The sequence below is a fragment of the Monodelphis domestica genome, chromosome 3 (genome assembly GCF_027887165.1).
Source record: "Monodelphis domestica isolate mMonDom1 chromosome 3, mMonDom1.pri, whole genome shotgun sequence".
Classification (NCBI taxonomy): Eukaryota; Metazoa; Chordata; class Mammalia; order Didelphimorphia; family Didelphidae; genus Monodelphis; species Monodelphis domestica.
In genome coordinates this window covers 71,810,903-71,831,458 of record NC_077229.1, presented here as the reverse complement: position 1 = coordinate 71,831,458, position 20,556 = coordinate 71,810,903, and the positions used below count along the sequence as shown (strand labels likewise).

Here is a 20,556-nt window from a genome sequence, read left to right as displayed (position 1 = left end):
CAGAAGTGCTATGGCTGGATCAAAGGGTAGACATTCTTTTATCGTCCTTTGGGCATAGTTCCAAATTGCCCTCCAGAATGGTGGGATCAGTGATGGTGAACCTTTTAAAGATAGAGTGCCAAGCCCTGCGCCCACCCCACCCCCAGACCAAGTGCTGTGCCAGCCCCCCTCACCCCCCCCCCGACCACATGCCCATGCCCCTTACCCCAGACAGGAGGGAAGAAGCACTCCAGTGGTGCTGTGGGGCGGAGGGACAGCAAGTATAGAGAGGGGGAGGGGAATAGCCCAAGCACTCCGTTCCCCTCAAGTTCTGCCACCTATGAGTCACATACTTACCCCCCAAAAAAACTCCCAGGCACTCCTATTGGGCTGCTAGGAAGAAGGGCAGTGATGTGAAAAAAAAGTCATTAGGCACAGTGGAGAGAGGGAGAAGAGCAACTCCACCCAAGCATTTCTGCCTTTCTAGTAACAAACTAGGTGGAAGTAGGAGCCTACAGAGAGTGCTCTGCATGCCATCTTTGGCACCCATGCCATATGTTCGCCATCACTGCTATAGACCACCTAGGTCAGCATTAGCAAACCTTTTCGAGTTTGCACACACAAACTACAACTTCAAGTTGCCTGTGAGCACCCTGCATTACCCCAGACAGCAAAGGAAAAAGAGCTTGCAATGGGTAGCTGAACAGTGGGGCAGGGTATGCAAAAAATGTCCTTGGGCACACTGGAGAGGGGGAATGGAGCAGTCCCCTCTGTGTTGCCAGGGCATGTGTGCCACACCTTTGCCAACATGAACCTAGGCAGAAACAGTCAATAGAAATAGTTTGGGAAATAGAATACAAGGTCATAGGGTCACAAGTCAAATGATTATATAGTAAGAGCTTAAAGGGGCTTCAGAAGCCATTGAGTCAACCCCCTCATTTTACTTATGAGGAAACTAAGACCCAGAGAAATTCCCAGGATCATACACCTAGTAAGTATCAGAGATAAGATTTGAACAAAGGTTCTTCTAACTCCATTATTTCTTTCTCCTAGCTATCTTTTGAAGGAAAAGTATTCAGAAAAGAAAAACTGATTTGGTAAGTAAATAACAGAGTAGGAAATACAGTGTCTAAAAATTGTGAGTGGATTTCTAGATCATAGCTTAAAATACAGAAATAATGGACTCTTGGCCAAAAAAGGTTGGTAAGAATATATTGGCTTCAGAAAACAGATAAAGAAGTATGTGTCCCCAGCATCTGACAGAAAGTTGATGGATAAGACATAATTTTTTTAGCGATGATCAATGTGTTGATTTGTTTCATTTGACTATACTTATATTACAGGTGAGGGGTTTTAGGGAACTATGGAGTGAGTTGTGGGTAATAGAAGAAAAGGGAAGGGTGTAAATGAAAAAAAAATGCAAATATGCATAAGACAACGGCAGAATTTTCAGAGGGTGACAAAGATGAACTGTGTCACTACCTTGTCAAAATTTAATATATACTTAAAAATCTGTATGTAACAGAAATTCCAGTTCATATACAAATCTACCTTTTTATTCTTTATATACTCTTATTTGCTTTTTTTCCTTATTTGCTTTTAATGTATTTGAATGGTATCTTACAATTTTAATCAAAAAAGTTTTTTAATAAAGGATAAGAGAGGGAGAAAACTTCATAACTTTTTTCTTTGTTTAAACCCTTACCTTCTGTTTAAATTTTAAAAAAGAGTGGCAAAGACTAGGCAACTGGGGTCAAATTACTTGTCTATGTTGAACCCCAGACTCTAGGCTGGAGCTCTATCTACTGTGCTACCTAGCTATCCTGGCTTCCTAAGTTTTATACAGCAAGCTATAAATGATAGAGGGGATTCAATCAAAGAATAAGTTGATATACATAGGAATTTATAGGAAATATAAATCTAAGAAAGTAAGGAGTAAAACTCATGACCTCAAACACCTACTAGAAAATAAAAGTTGTAATACAGACATAAATCTGATCTATAGTTATCAATGAGATTTATTTGGAAGTAAGAAACACAGGAATGGAATATGCTTCTGAATAGGCATATCTAATTTAAAAGAAAGAGAACAGCTTAAAAAAAAAGGGAGTGACAGTGGAATTGCTTGACAGCTCTGGGAGTAGGGAGGGAAGAGGGGAAGGAAAGAAAATGAATCATGGAAACATGGAAAAATATTTTTAAAAAAAAATAAAATTTTGGGGGCAGCTGGGTAGCTTAGTGGATTGAGAGCTAGCCCTAGAGACGGGAGGTCCTGGGTTCAAATCTGGCCTCAGACACTTCCCAACTGTGTGACCCTGGGCAAGTCACTTGACCCCCATTGCCTAGCCCTTACCACTCTTCTGCCTTGGAGCCAATACACAGTATTGACTCCAAGACGGAAGGTAAGGGTTTAAAAATAAAATAAAATAAAATAAAATAAAATAAAATAAAATTTTAAATTAAAAAAAAATAGGGAGTGAGTAGGGGGAGTACCATATATTAAGAAGCTATGTTAATGTAAGAAATTTCAGGAGTGAAATGGGAACATACAGAATGGAAAGCACTTTGCTAAAGATCATAGGAGACAGAAATAGAAAAAATTTTGCTGATAGATCATATATATAGAAAGATGAAATAGATGAGGAATTTGAGATCACAAGCCTAGGACAGAAAAATACTATGATAATGGAGGAGGTTTCAATTATCTGGACATCTACTTGAACTCTTCTCTCTCAAAAGCTAGTTCTTTTTGAGGTGGCAAAAAATTAGAAATCAAAGGGATATTCATTCATTGGAGAACGGCTGAACAAGTTGTAATATGATTGTGATGAACTATTATTGTGCTATAAGAAATAACAAGCAGGATGCTTTCAGAAAAACCTGGGAAGTCTCATATGAACTGATGCAAAGTAGGCAGAATCAGGATAATATTATACACAGTATAGCATACAATAAGGATAATAACTGTGAAAGACTTGACAACTCTGATAAAGACAATGATTCAAGATAATTCCAAAGGACTCATGAGGATAAATGCTATCTACCTACAGAGAGAGAAGTAAGGAATTCTAAGTTACAGATTGAACTATACATATTTTTTACTTTATTTTTCTTGCCTCGGTGTGTTTTCTTTTTAGTATGAAAATATGTTTTGCATAACTTCACATATAATCATATCATATTGCTTGCCTTCTCAGTGGAGAAGAGGAAAGAGAATCTAGAACTCAATTTTTAAAAAAATGAATGTTAAAAAAAATTTTAGGTGTAATTGGAAAATATTTAATGAAATAAACACACAAACACCTTTTAAAATCTTGCCTTCTTTCTTAGAATTGATACTCAATATTAGTTCCAAGGCAGAAAATATTTTTTAAAAAGTAAAGCAGTTAGTAATTTCTTGAATTATCTTAATGAAAATTTATCCTTAAAAAGGGAGAGGAACTCTCTAGGGGAAATCCTATTCTGGATCTAATTTTCACTAACAGGAAGGAACTGGTTGCTAGGTTGGAAATTATGGGAAATGACCATTTCCTTTTAGAGTTTGTGACAGAAAAGAGGAAAGCTGGGCATAGTCTGGTATGCTCCCTAGATTTTGGGAAAGCAGATTTCTTGGGGTACAGAGGAAGGATAGGAGCTCAGGCCTAAAATTCTATAAAGGGAAATTATTATGAAGAAGAAGGAAAATGGGATTTCTCTAAAGAGACTGATGTGGATGCACCAATAATACAATAAAATTCAAAAAGCATTACTTTATATTTCAAAGAGATGGAAACAAAAAAAGGTAAAAAGAGAACAAAAATAAGAGCATGGTGCTTTAAACAGCTCCTGGAATTCTAAGGCTCAAAAGTTGAATAAAGCTAAGAACAGGAAGAAATTTTTCCATAGCTATATTAGATAAAAAGGTAAATACAGAGAAAAATTAGGGCTGCTGTTTGGCATGGCATAGCTATGACAAGGATAAGTAATCCTAAAAAGAGGGTAATGTTCCTCACTTCTTATTTTGTTTTTCTTTCCTCTGCTGAGAATGGCCTAGACATACTTCAAGAAATTATCAAGGAAAATTGCCCTAATATCCTAGAACCAGAAGGTAAAATAGAAAATGAAAGAATCCACCAATCACTTCCTGAAAGAGACCCCAAATGAAAATTCCCAAGAATATTATACCCAAATATCAGAGTTCCCAGGTCAAACAGAAAATATATCAAAGCAGCCAGAAAGAAACAATTCAAATATCATGGAGCCAAAGTCAGAATCACACAAGATTTGGCAGCTTCCATGTTAAAGAATCAGAAAACTTGGAATGATATTCTGGAAAGCAAAAGAACTAAGATTGCCACCATAAATAGCCTACCCAGCAAAACTGTGTAATTCTTCAGGGGGAAAAATGGATATTTAATGCAATAGAAGACATTCAAGAATTCCTAATGAAAAGGCCAGAGTTGAATAGAAAAGATGACATTCAAACAGAAGACTCAAAAGAAGCATAAAAAGTAAACATAAAGGAGTAATCATAAAATCAATAAAGTTAAACTGTTTACATTCCTATATAAGAAGATAATAAATGTTACCCAAAAAACCTTTGTCATTATTAGGGTAATTAAAAGGGGTTCACATAGAGAGAGGGCATGACTATGAGACAATATGCTGGAATGATCTCCAAAATAAATGCAGGGGTAAAGAGGAAGGATAGAGAAGTGGGGAAGAAAAGGGTAGGATGGGGAAAATTTTCTCATGTAAAAGAAAGAATGAGCTTTTACAATGGAGAGGAAGATGGGGGAGTGGGGGTGACTGCCAATGATTGAACTTTACTCTCATCAGAATTGGTTCAAAGAGAGAAGAATATATATACACACAACACTCACCTATATACAGAAATTTGATTTACCCAATAAGAGAATATGGAAAGGGGATAAAAGGGGGGTGGGCGAAGTTGATGACAAAAGGGAAGGCAGACAAAGGGGTGAAAGAAGGGGGAGGGAGAAAAGAAACAGAAGGAAATGGGATAGAGAGAAAATACACAGTAATCTTAACTATAAATATGAATGAATCAGATGAGCTTATCACCCATAAAACAGAAACAGGAGAATCAATTAGAAACCAGAATTCAAAAATATGATGTTTACAAAAGACACACTTGAAACAAAAAGATATACACAGAATTAAAATAAAGGGCTGGAGCAGAATCTAATATGTTTTGGCTAAACTAAAAAAAAGAGGTAGCAATTATGATCTCAGACAAAGCAAATGCAAAATGTTATGTATTTTTAAAAGAGAGACAATCAAGAAAGTACATTATGCTAAAAAGGTCTCCCTGATAAAAGTGTTATTTCTCAAATAAATAATTCATATAGAACTGAATCAAATTTATAAAAATAAGAGCCATTCCCCAACCAATAAATGGTCAAAGGATATAAACAGGAAGTTTCAGAAGAAGAAAGCAAAGCTGTCTACAGTCACATTAAAAAATGCTCTAAATCATTATTGACTAGAAAAAGGGAAATTAATAATTCAGAGGTACCATCTGATAACTCTCAGAAATGACAAATGCTGGAGGGGTTGAGAGAAATTAGGCACACTAATGAACTGGTCCAACGAATTATTCTGAAAAACAATTTGTAACTAGGTCCAAAATGTTATAAAATCATACATACCAATTGATACAGTAATACCATTATTTTGGCCAATATCCCAAAGAGAGAAAAGAAAAAAGAAAAGGATTTATACATACAAAAATATGGCCAGTTATCAGTTGTTGTTTTTTTTTCTGGTGGTAAAGAATTGGAAATCAAGGGAATGCTCATCAATTGGGAAATGGATGAACATGTTATAGTATATTTTTCACTCCTCACTCTTTCACCCAGGAGAGTACTGGTAATTTTTAAGAAACAGCTCTTTTAAATTTTAACCTGAATTATTAACATTTACTCTTTCTTAAGCCTCAACAATCAACAAAATAATAAATCAAGCTTTGGTTTGTACTGTTTGTTGATAATGGTATATAAATGCTCACACTGAAAACTTAGCAATCATGGCTGGAGCTGGTTCCAAAACATCCCCTCCCCAAATGCACATTCAATCAATTGCCAAATGTTGTCAATTCTACCTCTGTATCTCTCAACTGTCTCCCGTCACAGCTACCACACCAATTCAGGAATATCATCACCTGTCACCCACTCTCTTATAATAGGCTCTTAACTGATCTTCACGACTCAACTCTCTTCCCTTTCCATTCTCTATACCTTTTGGTGTCAAATTGATTTTCCTATAGTCCAAGTTTGGCCAAATCACTCCCTGTTCACAGGATGATGACAATGATGGAGCATAATAGCTAGCATTTATGTAAGCACTTTAAGGTTCGTAAAGTACTTTACATGTTTTCTCAATTGATTCTCACAATAAACCTATGAAGGATGTGCTATTATTATCCTCATTTTACAGATGAGGAAACTGAGGCTGAGAAGTTAAGAGACTTACCCAGAGTGACATAACTAGTAAACATCTGAAAATAGATTCAAAGTCAGGTTTTCCTGATTCCAAATCCAGCAAGATAACAAACAACATTTATATTATGCTTAACTATGTGTCAAGCACTGTGCTAAGGACTTTACATAATTATTATCTCATTGGATCCTCAGAACATTCCTGGAAAAGAGGTGCTATTATCATCTCTGTTTCACAGTTGAAGATACCAAAACAGACAAGAGGTTAAGTTACTTGCCCAGAGTCATATAGTTGGAAGGCATCTGAAGTGGGATTTGAACCCATCTTCCTGGCTCCTGGCTCCAGGCTCAGCTCTCCATCCACCAGAAGCCTTTCCCAAAAATCCTGTGATTCTCTATTGCCTCTAGTATCAAATATTGCTTCATCTTCATCTTGTCCTTTTAAATTTTTTTTCTATTTTTAAGTTTCAGAATGTGCCTAACTTATAGATTTCTTATATAAAATATTGGACTAAATGGTTGCTCAAATCCATTCCAACCTATATTCTGTGATTCTAAACCCAGTCTCCACATTAACTGTCTTATCTTTTTCATGTTAAGGATCCCCAGCTTCTTTGACCATTTCTTAAAACTAATGTGGTTTCAGATTCTGGCCATTTTTCTTTGTGTGTTCTCCATTGTGGCCAAATTGCTCCCTAAAATGTGGTGCCTGTCATTTCCCCTCATTCTGGATTTTAGATTACTTTTATTGTAGCCTAAATTGGGATTCACTTTTTGATACTCTTGGCTCCTTGGAGTTTTACTCAAATTGACTGATGCCAAGCCACAGTAGGACTGAGAGCACAAAGCATGTACGCCATGAGACAGGATACCAAAAAGCTTCAGGATATTGTTAACAGTGATGAGTCTCAAATGAGCTCAGGAATCCAACAGGATCTTTTTGGAACTTGCTGAAAGACTAGCCTAAACTTGCCCCTTTTATTGTGCTTTAAGAAGCTCTTTTTCTTCATGACCCATCTATAACTGCACAAATGTCAACTTACGAATTCTCACTCTCCCTCCTCAACAGTCCAGACTAGATAAACAAATCTCAAAAAGGTGGGGCAAGGTAGGTGGCTCAGTAGATTGAAAGCTAGACCTCAAGTCAGGAGGTCCTGGGTTTGAATCTGGTCTCAGATACTTCCAAGGTCTATGACCCTGGGCAAGTCACTTAACCCCAATTGCTTGGCCCTTACCACCGTTTTGCCTTGAAATTAGTAGTTAAGTATTGATTCTAAGGCAGAGATAAGGGTTTAAAAAAAAGAAAAGGCAATGGAGTAGTGTTGATTCTGGGTACATCTGGCAGATAAACAGAAGTTTAAGACAGTAAACTCATTTCACCAAGACTATGCTGGCTACTGGTAAAGTAACAGGAACAATAACCATGCCTGTTTCCTTAGTAAAAAGCTGAACTGAATTTAAGAGAAGTGTTATGTTTTGCTTAAAATCCCTAAGCCAACACCTGACCACAGCTGCAAGGGGGGGGTGGGGGGAGACAATGTTTTTGTTTGGGATTACAATTTTGATCCACATTAGAGGAGGAAGAACCAAAAGTTAAGACAAATCTGAAATCTAGCTTATTGGCATTCTTAAATCTTGAAGTGAATTATATTAATTTAAACCATATTTGTACAAAAACTGCATTCCTCATACGCCAAGCTTCAGCCCAGAGTAAATTTTTGTGGTTAAGTCATAAGCCCTTGAAAATAGATCAATAAAAGCAGCAAGAGCATCCATGCACAGCTATACAAGTGAGTGTCATTATGGACCTACAGGCAGGTTCCTGCATCTGTCTGAAAAAAGCTGTGGGTTCCAATTAGATACCAAAGAAATCTTGCATTTAACTCAAAGAACTCTACATAACCAATGGCTCCTTATATTGGAAGAGAAAGTTACAACAGAGCCAGACACCAGCACTGTAAGCTGGCTTTATTCAGAGCCAGCTAAACAGTTCACTTACTAAGAGGCAGCTTTGGAGCTTTCGAACATTCCCCATAAACTAATCCAGTAAGTAACAGCCAAAAGAGGTAAGTCATGGGCCAACTGTGATTTTCAGCTGGTCTTCCAGCATCCCACAAGCTGCTGGCCTCAGCCTCTGGTCCACATTTCCAGGTTTGGAAGGTTTGTCTAGCAATGAAAATGACATTCCTCTAGTCCTCCTTATGCCATTATATATCCTTCTGCTTTATGAGCCCGAGTTCACACAGGGACATTCAACCTGTATGTAGCACTACAAGCACTGACAAGGTTGCTCAACTCTGTAACTCATTCTTAAGAGTGATTATTCATTCTCACAGGGAGGAAATCAAGTTATCCAGAAGAATTAACTATCAGGAAACTATGATATTGAAGAATCTCAAAATGTCCTCTTCATAATTCCATTCCCCAAAACATAATTAAAAGAGAGAACTCCACAATGAAGTTACTGAAGGAAAAGACTACTTGGTCTCTGCTCACCTTATTCTGCTCGTACTTGTAAAGAATCTTCAAGGTCTCCATAGCCCTGATCATGGACTGCATGGCAGTGAAGATGTTCTGGTAGACCAACTTGGTGAAGCCTCTCTTATCTTCTTCAGAGTAGCCTGAACCATGGATTATCCTCATTTGTTTAATAAATGTACTCTTTCCACTTTCACCAGTGCCTGAAAAAGAAGGGGGAATTAGATAAGAGCATATAAGCAATTTATGAAGATTCTGTACTGAGGAAAAATTTGCCACCTTCCTCTCCTGATAATTAAATAATTTGGATGAATTTCCCAACTGACCTCTGTAGCCTACTCTTTCTAATCTAAGAAATAGCAAAACGTCCTTTCAAGAAAGAATGTGTTACAGCCAAGGCAATTCTGGTATTCAAACCCAGTTTCATGTTACAGTAAACTCTAATGGACCTCAAAAAATATCTTCCTCTCCCACCCCACCCCAGCAAACACAACTCTATTAAGGCAACCCAGTAAAGTACCACATGTTGAATTCCCAATGAAGAGAATACCAAAATCTTAATCCCTGGCATACAAGTGATTACCTAACATACTGCTTCTTTTGCATAAAAGATGCCAATTACCTTGAAAAAGGTCAAGCCTGGCAACTGGGTTTTAAACTCCAATTTATTCTCACTTATCTAAGGATAAATAATATAGGTTTGTAACTTATCTGAACTCTTTGCCAGTCCCAATTCTTTCTGAATTTTTGTTGATTTCTCTGCTCAATAGAAATCAGAGAAAACAAACAAAAATATTTATAGCAGCTCTTTTTGTGGTGGCAAAGAATTGGAAATTGAAGGGATATCCAAAGCTGAGCAAATTATGGTATATGATGGTGATGAAATACTATTGTGCTGCAAGAAATGATGAACAGGATGATTTTGGAAAAAAAAACTAGAAAAACCTACGTGAACTGATGCAGAGTAAAATAATCAGAACCAGGAGAACATTGTACACAATAATAGCAATATTGTAGATTGATCAACTGCAGAAGACTTAGCCACTCTCAACTATACAATGATCCAGGATAATTCTAAAGGATTTATGTCAAAGAATGCCATCCATCTCCAGAGAAAGAACTGTGGGAGTCAGAATGCAGATCAAAGCATATGATTTTTCACTTCAATTTATCTGGGTTTTTATTTGGGGGGGGGTGGTTATGAGATTATTCTTTTACAAAAATGAACAATACAGAAATACATCTTGCATGAAAATACACGGAACCTAGATCAAATTACTTGCAGCTCCAGAAAGGGGAAAAGAGATGCGAGGGAGGGAGACGATGTGGATCATATATAACTTCAGAAAGCTTCTGTAGAAATGTTATTACATGTAAATGGTAAAATAACAAATATTTTTTAAAGGAAAAGAAACCATAGAAGAAACCAGCTTTCACAGAAAAGAAGTCAAACTACCAACTAAGCCATCTGATCATTTTTATAACTCTGAGGGAAATCCTGGGGATATGGAGGTAAGGGAGAGAGGAAAGAGAATAAAGTGAATTCATCAAGAATCAAGTGTTAAGATTATCTATGGATACACCTTAGCTATACTCCCTGATGCCTACGACCAGAGATATCAAAAGGTTTCTGTACTACCAAACCTTTCTGAGAAACCAACTAATAGATGGCCAACAGATAACAACAAATCACACTTAAATATGTTCTGAAGTCACAAGTCCAGGTAACAAATATTTAGACAAAGCATGTCCATACTACTTGATAGGGCAGTTGGAAAAGTGGGTCTATGTAGGCCCTCTCAAATACCAGTTACCCTATCATATCACTCACTCTTAGAATCATAAAATATTAGTGTGGGAAGGAGCTTTAGATGCTACTTAGTCCAACACTCTTATTTTAAAGCTAAAAGAAATAAGGACCAGAGAAGGGCTTTGCCCAAGGTGGGGTAGGTCTAGGTTTTTTTTTTTTCATTTCCTCATCAGTTTCTTTCTGCTTCACTTCATTTAGCACAAGAGGGTTTCAGAATTGGAGAGGATCTGAAGGGCCTTCTAGTCCAACCTATACCTGAACAAGAATTGTCCCTACATCCCAGAAGTAGTCATCCAGCCTGTGCTTGAGGATCTTTTTGCTTGGAGTTGGAGAACCCACTGCATTTTTAAAATAACTTCAATTGGTAGGAACTTTATCCTAACATCAAGTCTAAATTTCCTGTCTACAACTTCCATCCATTGCTCCTTGTTTTGCTCTCTGAGGTCAAGCAGATCAAGTCTGATCCTCCTTCCACATCTAAAGGCCTTTCACTTAAAGATGGTCATCCTGTTCCTCCCCATTAGTCTTCTCTTCTCCAGGTTATTATTTCCATTTCCTTCATCTTACCCTCATATGGCTTAATTTTGAGGTGCTTCACCACCCTCGATGTCCTACTCTAAACAACATCCAACTTGTCAACATCTTTCCTAAAATATAGCACACTTAAATGAACTCCAGATGTAGTTTGATAAAGGCAAGTATAACTATCACTTCCTTGTACTTGGACATTAAATGCAGTCTAAAAATAAAATTAGCATGCCTGACAGTCATATCAGAGTTGACTCAAATGTTATCATCCTATCAGACACATACATTGCTTCAAGATTTAAAGTTTGCAAAGCAATTTATAGACATTATTGCATTTGAACTTTACTATAAACCCTTTGAGGTAAGTACTTCAGGTAATTTTTTGATTCTTTTAAAGATAAGGAAACTGAGGCCTGGTAAGTTTTTTACCCATGATCACACAAATACAAGAGTCAGAAGTAGGACTTGAAAATAGATGTTCCCATTTTCCTTCCTGCACATATTTTCTACATACCTGGGTAAACATATTTGTCTCTTCTCTCCTCCTCAAAAGAATGTAGGCTCCCTGAGGGAAGGACTGCTTAATCTGTCTCTAACCATATCACTGAGCTCAGTGCTAATACACAGATATCACTTAACAACTTGGAACCATTCACCAAAATTTATTCAACTGTGTACACACTTTGACCCAGTGATACAACTACTAGTCCTATATCCCAAAGAGACGAGGAAAAGAACTTATGTGCAAAAATATTTATAGAAACTTTTTTGTGATGGCAAAAAAAACTGGACTATCAACTTGGGGAAAAAGCTGAATAAATTATGGTACATGAATATAAGCGAATATTATTGTGCCACAAAAGAAATTAAAGAGAGGCATGGTTTCAGAGAAATATGGAAAGAACTCTAAGAATTGATGCAGAGTGAAATGAAAAGAACCATGAGAACAATATCGGCAATGAGAACACTATAAAGACAAACAATTTGGAACACTTAAGAACTCTGATCAAGCAATGCAATAACCAACCATAATATCAGAGGGCAGATGATAAAAGCATGTTATCTACCTCCTAAAAGAGAAGCAAAGGTCTTAAGAGTGTAGAATAAGGACAAGAATAAGATCTTTTTGGACTTGACCAATGTAAAAATTTCTTTAACTTGACAAAGTTTTTATTTTTTAAAAAAAGCAGAGAGGGTTGATAGGGGTTTCTTTTTTTTTCTTATAGTGGGGGTATATGGGAGATGAATTAACTTTTGTTCATTGAACAACATTTAATTTAAAAACTTTTTAAACATAGTAGGCACCTAATAAATGCTTGTTGCTTGATTCTTGACTCAAGTCTGGTATACAAACCACATTGCTTCTATAAATATTGACCTGAAGGTCCAATAAAAATCCTCAGATCATTTTCAAACTTGTGTCTAACCATGCCTCTTCCATTTTGCATTCGTACTATTTCTCTAACTTAAGTATAATATTTCACATTTATCCTTTTTTGAATTTCATCTTGTATAGTCCAATTTTCTAATCTGCCAAGATCTTTTTGGATCAGATGGTCACTGAGTGTATTAGTTATCCCTCCCAACTTTGGGTCACTGGCAAATCTGATATGCAAACTATTTCTGCTTTTATTCAAGTCACTGATAAAAATGTTAAACAGGTCCAAATAGAGATCATCCCTGGGACACTCAACTGGAGGACTTCTAAATATCATTTATTTATTTGTTTATTTTTAAGTATTTTTCCAAGATTACACAATTAACGTTCTTTCCCTCCCCCCTCCTGGATCTGACAAGCAATTCCACTGAGTTATATATGTAAACCAAAGGCCTTCCAGAAAGCTGATACCGAATCATCAATTCTTTGGATCCTGCCATTCAATCCATTAGTTCTAGGTCCATCTAATTATACTATTGACTTAGCCTACACCTCTCAAGCTTTTTCACTAGAACATGAAAACCTCTGGGATATATCTAAAATATAGGTATAATATATACATATGGCATTTCCCTATCCTATGAGTGTAGCGACTTGATCAAAGGAAATAAATTTAGTTTGCTCTTGAAGCTAAACTGGCTCAGTAATTACCAATTTCTTTTCCAGATGTTCACTAATTATCTCTTTAATAATATTTTCTATAGTTTACATAATGACTATAAGAGTATAAAGGAAAAATAACATTTGCATCTGAAGGACACGAGAATTGTAACCAAAGCAGTATCCAACACTGATATCAAAAGATTTTAAAAATGAATTATATCTCCTTCCTCTCAAGAAATCAATCTCTAAGCATTTATTAACTGCTTATTATATGCTAAATAAAATAATACTGTGCTAAGATCTGAGGATACAAAGTGTATCTAGAATATTTTCAAGAATCAAAATCAAAATCACTAACCTATAATTTGTAGGCTATAGATTCTTTATCAACTAGCTAGGTAGTGAAGTGGACCTAAACAGCTATGTCTGGAATCATAAAGATATTAAGTTCAAATCTGGCCTCAGACACTGAGCAATTTGCTTTAACCTCTTTCTGCATCAATTTTCTCTACTATAAAATAAGAATAATAATCATATCTCCAAAACAGTGTTGTTTTAAGGATCAAGGAAATAATACTTTAAAAGTGCTTAACATAGTACCTGGCCCATAAAGGTGACCAATTAATGCTTATTCCCTTTTCTTCCTCATTTTCTTTTTCAAAAAAATAAAAAAGAACATTTTTCCTTCTCCAGTTCTGCAAAATCTCTCCAATTCTCCATAAGCTAACCAAAAACCCAAACCACTAACAAAAACAAAATTTATATCAAGTTAAGAATATAGTCATATACATTTCAGAATAGAAAATGAGTGAAAGAAATTCATGCAGGATATTTTACCTTTGAAATGTATCTAGAGTATTTTCCCCCTAGTTAAAAATCAATAAATAATTACTAAGCAGTGTGTGCTAAGTCTTGTGAAGTGCTAAAGAAGACATTATGCTCTTAAGGAGCTTATAATCCTGTGATGGCACATATGCCAAAAAGGGCACACAGAGCCCTCTCCATGGGTACCCCTGCAATTGCCCTCCAGAGTTTGTTACTAGAAAACCAGAAGGATTTTGGGCAGAGTTGTTCCCCTCCCTCTCTCCATGGGCCTGAGGACATTCCTTACATCACCTGCCCCTCTGCTCAGCAGCCCAATGGAAGCACTTCCTCCCTCCCCTGTTTGGGGTAAGGCGTTGGGGTGGGGAGGTGGGGGGCTCACATGGGGAAGTGGGGGGCTCACATGCTGGAGGAGGGGTGGGGAGCCACAGCACAGATGGCAGCAGTTTGAATCTGTGGTGCAGGTGATCTATGGTGAGGTTGGAGAGGAGCTAGGTTTGAGGGGAGCATAGCTCACAGAATGGCACATAGCTGGAGGGGAGCAGGGCTGTGTGTAAATGGGAATCTGTTACTCTAAAAACTGCATTTCCCAGGAGCCCAATAACTTCCTGACATTACATACTTCCTGTAGACAGATAAATTCAGTGGGCATTCCTGGTCTTGGGCTCTTTGGCTTCCTGTCTTGAGCACAGTGGTGGTAAGTGGGTTTTTGAACAGGCTAATTAGCCATGGACACATGGCTTTTATTTTGTTACCTTTTTATTCCTTTACTTCTAATGATCACTAATAAATCTTCTTAATATAATATTTTAATTATTGAGATTAATTTTAATTTTTACAACTGGAAGGGAGCAGAGTGCTGCAGTCACCCTTCTCCCCCTCCACATGCACCTCTCACCCACCCCTCTCTGCCCAGGGGCCCAGTGGGAGCACTTCCTCCCTCCCCTGGGGTGTGGGGGCAGGGCATGGGGTGTGAGGGTGCAGCACTTGGGGGGGGGGGGCCCAGCACTCCATCTAAAAGGTTCACCATCACTGCTATAATCTAATGGAGAACAACAAAGTAAACTATAAATAGAAAATAATTAGCATCAAGGTTAAGTTCCACATACTGGGAATATCTTTATTATTGTTGTTATGCTAGAACAGGTCAAGAAACTTGAGTTCACATATTTCTTTAAAATGCTGGAGTGTTTGATCAGGTAGAAATGGTCAAAAAAGATTTCTAGCTTTACTGAAAAATATCCCTCCAGTCAATAATGTTCTCTTTTTCATTCTACTTTCAGACCATTTGTCTAGAGTTACTTTATCACCATACCAAAACAGCCCAGGATCTCTTCCTATCTGTTACCACATCTTAGTTTCTAATAGGGCTCCCATATATTCCCCTGGCCAAACTTCTCCGAGCTTGTGCTGCTGTGAAGAGAGGCTTTAAAGCTTCACAGGACACCACCACTACCACCATCTGCCATGAGGTTAAGGATAACCTGTTTGAACAATCTAATCATTTCCTTTTGCCTCCCTCAACAGATCGTCTCTCCACCCATTGATAATGTCTGGATTCATTTCTTAATGGTTCTGAATATTTCACTTCACATTCACTCAAACTCCATTGACTCTCCATTGACTCTTTCCTAATATCTCCATGAAAAAATAGAAGTTTCTTTTCGACATTAAATTTCTTCACAATCTGGCCCCTTCCTACCTTTCCAGTCTTCATACACTTTACTCCCCCTCCACATGGTCTTATCTTCTGGCCAAGATTTATTACTCCCATAAAATGAACTCCATTCCCTGTCTCTTCGTGTCTTTGCAATGGCTATCCTACTGCCCTGGAATGCATTATGCACCTTTACTTCTTAAAATCTCTGGCTTCCTTCAAGACTCAGGTTCAAAATCCACCTTCTGTAGTAAGTCTTCTGTGATTCCCCCCTTGCTAGAAGAACTTTATCATCAAAGGCTACCATACCTATATACCATAGTTATCTGCTATTTCTACAGGCACTGTGTCCCCCATTAGAATGTAAGCATAGAATGTAAGAATGTAAGAGCAGGAACTGTTTTTACATTTCTTTGTATCTTCAGTTGTTAACTTGCAGTGTGTGAATTTCAAAACTACTCCACCCTTTTCAGACCATTCTTTAGAAGATCAGATTTAGCTATTTCCTGATCAATAACAATAGAGATGTTTGGAACAACAGAATCAGGTCTTAGAAACTAAGTTCTCCACCCTACTCAGTGTAACAAGATTAGGAAGGGCTGCAGCAAATTCAAGATTTAATTATTTGAGAATATGACCTTCAACAGACATGTGCAAAAAAAGGATAGACCTCTGGGCGGTCCTAAGTCAAGCTTGAGCCACACTGGCACATGTTAAGGCTCTCCAAGGCCTTAACTCCCACTTTGGCTCAGGCTGAGCCAGAGTGGTGTCTGTCTGTCTGTCTGTCTGTCTCTCTCTCTCTCCCCCTCCCACCCTCTAATATTTTCTTCCTCCTATTGTAATTAAAACACCATAAAAATTTGGCAGCTGACTTGGGTATTTTATTATTTGGGATTTCCCTTGGTGATAATATTCACCCTTTACAAGTATCAATAAATGCTTATAGCTTATTGGTCTCTTATTTTCTAATTCTAGATAGTATTATTCTTTGTTATGCTTTACCCACCAAGTAGAGCTATCAGATTCATGAGATAATAGTTCTTGTTTCATTTTTATCCTGTCTCAATGGCAAACAGTTTACTTCGCACACAGTAGATGTTTCATCATGCTCATGAAATGAATAAAATGGGGAACCTACAGTGAAAGGAAACAACCCAATAATGATTACCAGCACTTAAGACTAAAGTCTTTCTCATAATAGTAAAAATGAACTAAAAAATTAGGCAGTCCTTTGGGAAGGTCAAGACTGCAGTTCTGTGCCTGTCATTTTGGTTTCAATGACAGATCCTTTGACAACCCCAAGACAAGCTAGCATTCTACCCATTTAGCCTCCATGAAAACATTCTTTATTCCCAAATCTTGAAACTGTCACTCTCCTCTGATCTCACAACATTATGTACTCCTCTTATATGTAGAACACATTCTAGAACTGATTAGTTATGTGATAACATGTTTTTTTCTTCCTAGGAGACAGTGAACTTCATTAGGGCAGGAATTTTGGTCTTATCTTTTTCTCCTCCAGTGTGAAGATAGGGCAGGGCTAACTCTCCCCATGTCTATTTTTAGCTAATCAAATCAAGAACTTAAAGTACCCCCTACTTACCCTTAAGTAGAAGAGTTCACAAGTCACTTACTAGAGTAAGCTCACACCTCCAAAGGCCACTGCCCCTCCTCCTTGGGCAGTGCTAGGCAAACTGAAACACTGCCATTGGTTTTTGTGAAGAAGGGGAAGTGACAGAAGTGATGTGGAAAAAGAAGCATAAAAGAAGAGAACAGCATGGTATAGCATTCATGCTGTTCCTGACATTTGGAGAAATTGATTCTGGAGATTCCTTTCCTGCCTTGAAGGAAACTTTTCCCCTGGATCCTGCATCAGTTTGCTGGGTGAGTGGCTGAGATTCATACCTTGGCTTTGGAAGAGGCTGTGTTGGTGGAACCCTGGCTGAAGACACCACCAGGACTTCTGGCTAAGGATTATGGGGACATTCAACATGGAGACAGAATCTTGGGGAAGCCCCCTCGGGCTGAGCCAGACTTCCCAGGAGAAAGGTTAGTAGGCTAGTAGACTGGTTAGGTATCTGTCTCTTTATCTACATTTATACTTTCACTCTTCCCTCCTCTTTGTAAATAAAAGCTGCTAAAAGTCATTTTGACTTAAGCTATATTATTTTAAAATCAGCAACCACAATATTACTTTATAACTCTCATATTAGCATAAAACCCTAAATTTAAACTCTTACTCCAGGGCTGACTATATAGTCATTATTTACTATAGATGTAGATATTTAATAAATGAACAACAGGCCTTTATTTTGGTCATGAGAGTTTTGGGTGCTGAGGTATGCCTGAATTACAGTGAACACATTGCACTAAGGTGGAAGCATGGTACTATGGGGGGAAAAAACAACATTGAATCTGGAGTCAGAAAGTCTAGAATCTAATCCCAAATCTTCCACTAGTATAATTTTGGGCAAGTCATTTCATCTCTGTGGGTACTCAGGTTCCTCATTTGCAGAATGAATATGTTGGATTAGCCAACTTCCAATACCCTTTTCAACTCTAAATCTATGATTGTAGATCACTGTGGGACTAGCCAGCTTTGGTGAAATCTCATCTTTTTCCTACTCAAAGGAACAGGAGGCAACAAAGAAACATGTCCATCGAGGGAAGACAGACATATGGTACGACCAAATGCGAAAGGATCAGTCCTACAGATGAAATATTTCCAAAGAAAAGAGAAGGAACACACAGAGATGGCAAGCTACTCAGTTCAACTGTAATTAGATAGAATCTGTGTCCAGTAGTAAAAATGAAAATGAGGGCTCCAGTATCACCAAAAAAAAAAAGTGAAAATAGCATTATAAGTATGGGCCCTGGACAGGACTGAGTATAGCAACATAAATATTTAAAACAAAATCAACAAAAATGGGGAAGGGGCAGAGAGAAGTAGAAAGCAATCTGATCTATAATCTGATAAAACAGAAGGCTCAATCTGGATGAAAAAAAGAACTGAATATTTCATTTTGGCTATAAATCCACTGTACTCGAAGTCACAAAAATCAAGATTGCTATAGTTCCAATTATTCAAATGCCTCCTGAATGACAAATACTAAAGTATTAGCTCATATTAAGTATCCATGATGAGCCAGAAACCAAATTTAACAAAGACCTTCTTAGGGCAAAGAAATCTGGGTCTATATGTTACTGCACATGAAAACAAAAGACTATTCCACACTAGATCTTACAAATTGTGTCAAATCTAACGAAAATGACAGCATGGAGAGAGGCAATGTGGTCATGTTGAATAAGCATTGCATAGGGAATTACCCAAAAGGTCTGGTATATGGTCATTTACTAGTTAGGAGCAACTTTGGGTAAATAATTTCCCTTTCCTGAGCCTCAGTTTCCTCATTTGAAAAAAATAAAGATAATAAAGCCCTTTCCTGAACTCCTTCATAGGGTTGGGGGTGAGGATTAAATAGAATGGAGAAGTGCTTGCTTCAGCAGCACATATACTAAAATTGGAATAATAGAAAATTTAACATGGCCCCTGAGTAAGGGTGACTTGCAAATTCATGAAGCATTCCATATTTTTACCCATTATTATAATTTTATATATGCTCACCTTTGACAGGAGTCAAAGGAGAATGAGTGAGGGGACTCTCCCACTGAGCAAATTTGAAAGATAGGCAGAGAGTAGATATCCATGATCTAAGGGGGAACTGGAAGCAAAACTACAAACAGAAAAGTGAAGGCCAACCATGCCCCTACCTAGCATGACAGACTCAGAAACAGGGCAAAGACAACTTTGGGATCCCAGGTTGAGGGCTACACCAACAAAAGAGCACCTCAGACCTTTCCCTCAAAAGTCCCAGACCCTGGTAGTAAGGTCTGGAGGTCCATAGCTCTGGGTTCTCTCAAGCCTCTGCTGAGGCAATGAAGACAGCCATAGGGCAAAACCCTGTGAGCTGGAAGCTAAGTTAGAAATGTCCAGCAACATGCAGATTTCCCTGTCTACTGGTAGGAAAATGAGCAAATGGCAGCCAAACAAAAAAAAAAACAACTCTTGACCCTTGAAAATTTCTACAGGGAAAAAGAGCAAAGAACAGAGAACTAACAGGAAAATGGTGAGATATAAGCAAACACATGCAAAATCTCCACACTCACACACACACAATGGGAATTGGTCACAAGCTCTGGAAAAACTCAAAAAGGAATTAAAAAATCAAATAAGATAAAGGGGGAAAAGGCACAAAAAGCCAATCGGAATTGACCTACTGGAAAAAAGGCAAAAAATTCAAATGAAGAAAAGAGTACCATGAAAAGTAGAATGGACCAAATGGAAAAGAAGAATCAAAAGATCATGGAAGAAAGTCAGTCTTTAAAAATCAGAATTGGGCAAATCAAAGCTAATGGTTTCATGAGACATCAAGAAACAAATAAAAAGGATGAAAAAATAGAAGAAAATATGAAATGTCTCATTAAAAAAAACTGACTTGGAAAATAGATCCAGGAGAGAGAGTTTTAGAATTATTGGACTACCTGAAAGTCATGACCAAAAAATAGCCTAGATATCATATTATAAGAAATTATCCAAGAAAACTGCCCTGATATTCTTAAACAGGACGGCAAAACAGACAATGAAAGAACCCACATATCACCTCCTGCAATAAATCCCCAAACAGATATATAGAAATTTGTTTTGAGTTTTGCTTCCCCCCCCCCCCCCATGAAGTTGAGAGGGGAAAAATGTTTGAAAATTGAAAAAACAAAACTTAATTTTTAAACAAAAAAGAAACAT

General features: G+C 37.4%; 1 protein-coding gene and 1 non-coding gene across 2 annotated transcripts in view; one reads left to right on the top strand and one right to left on the bottom strand.

Annotated features, from left to right (window-relative positions):
• GNA11 (G protein subunit alpha 11) overlaps window positions 1–20,556 on the bottom strand; it is an 82,559-nt gene that overhangs the window by 27,715 nt on the left and 34,288 nt on the right. The window contains exon 2 of the mRNA XM_001362158.5: window positions 8,916–9,100. Within this exon, the coding sequence (XP_001362195.1) occupies window positions 8,916–9,100 (185 nt within the window). The remainder of the gene's footprint in view (window positions 1–8,915; window positions 9,101–20,556) is intronic.
• Window positions 19,247–19,350, top strand: LOC130458611 (U6 spliceosomal RNA). The gene has a single exon (XR_008918025.1). It is a non-coding gene; the product is annotated as a U6 spliceosomal RNA (small nuclear RNA).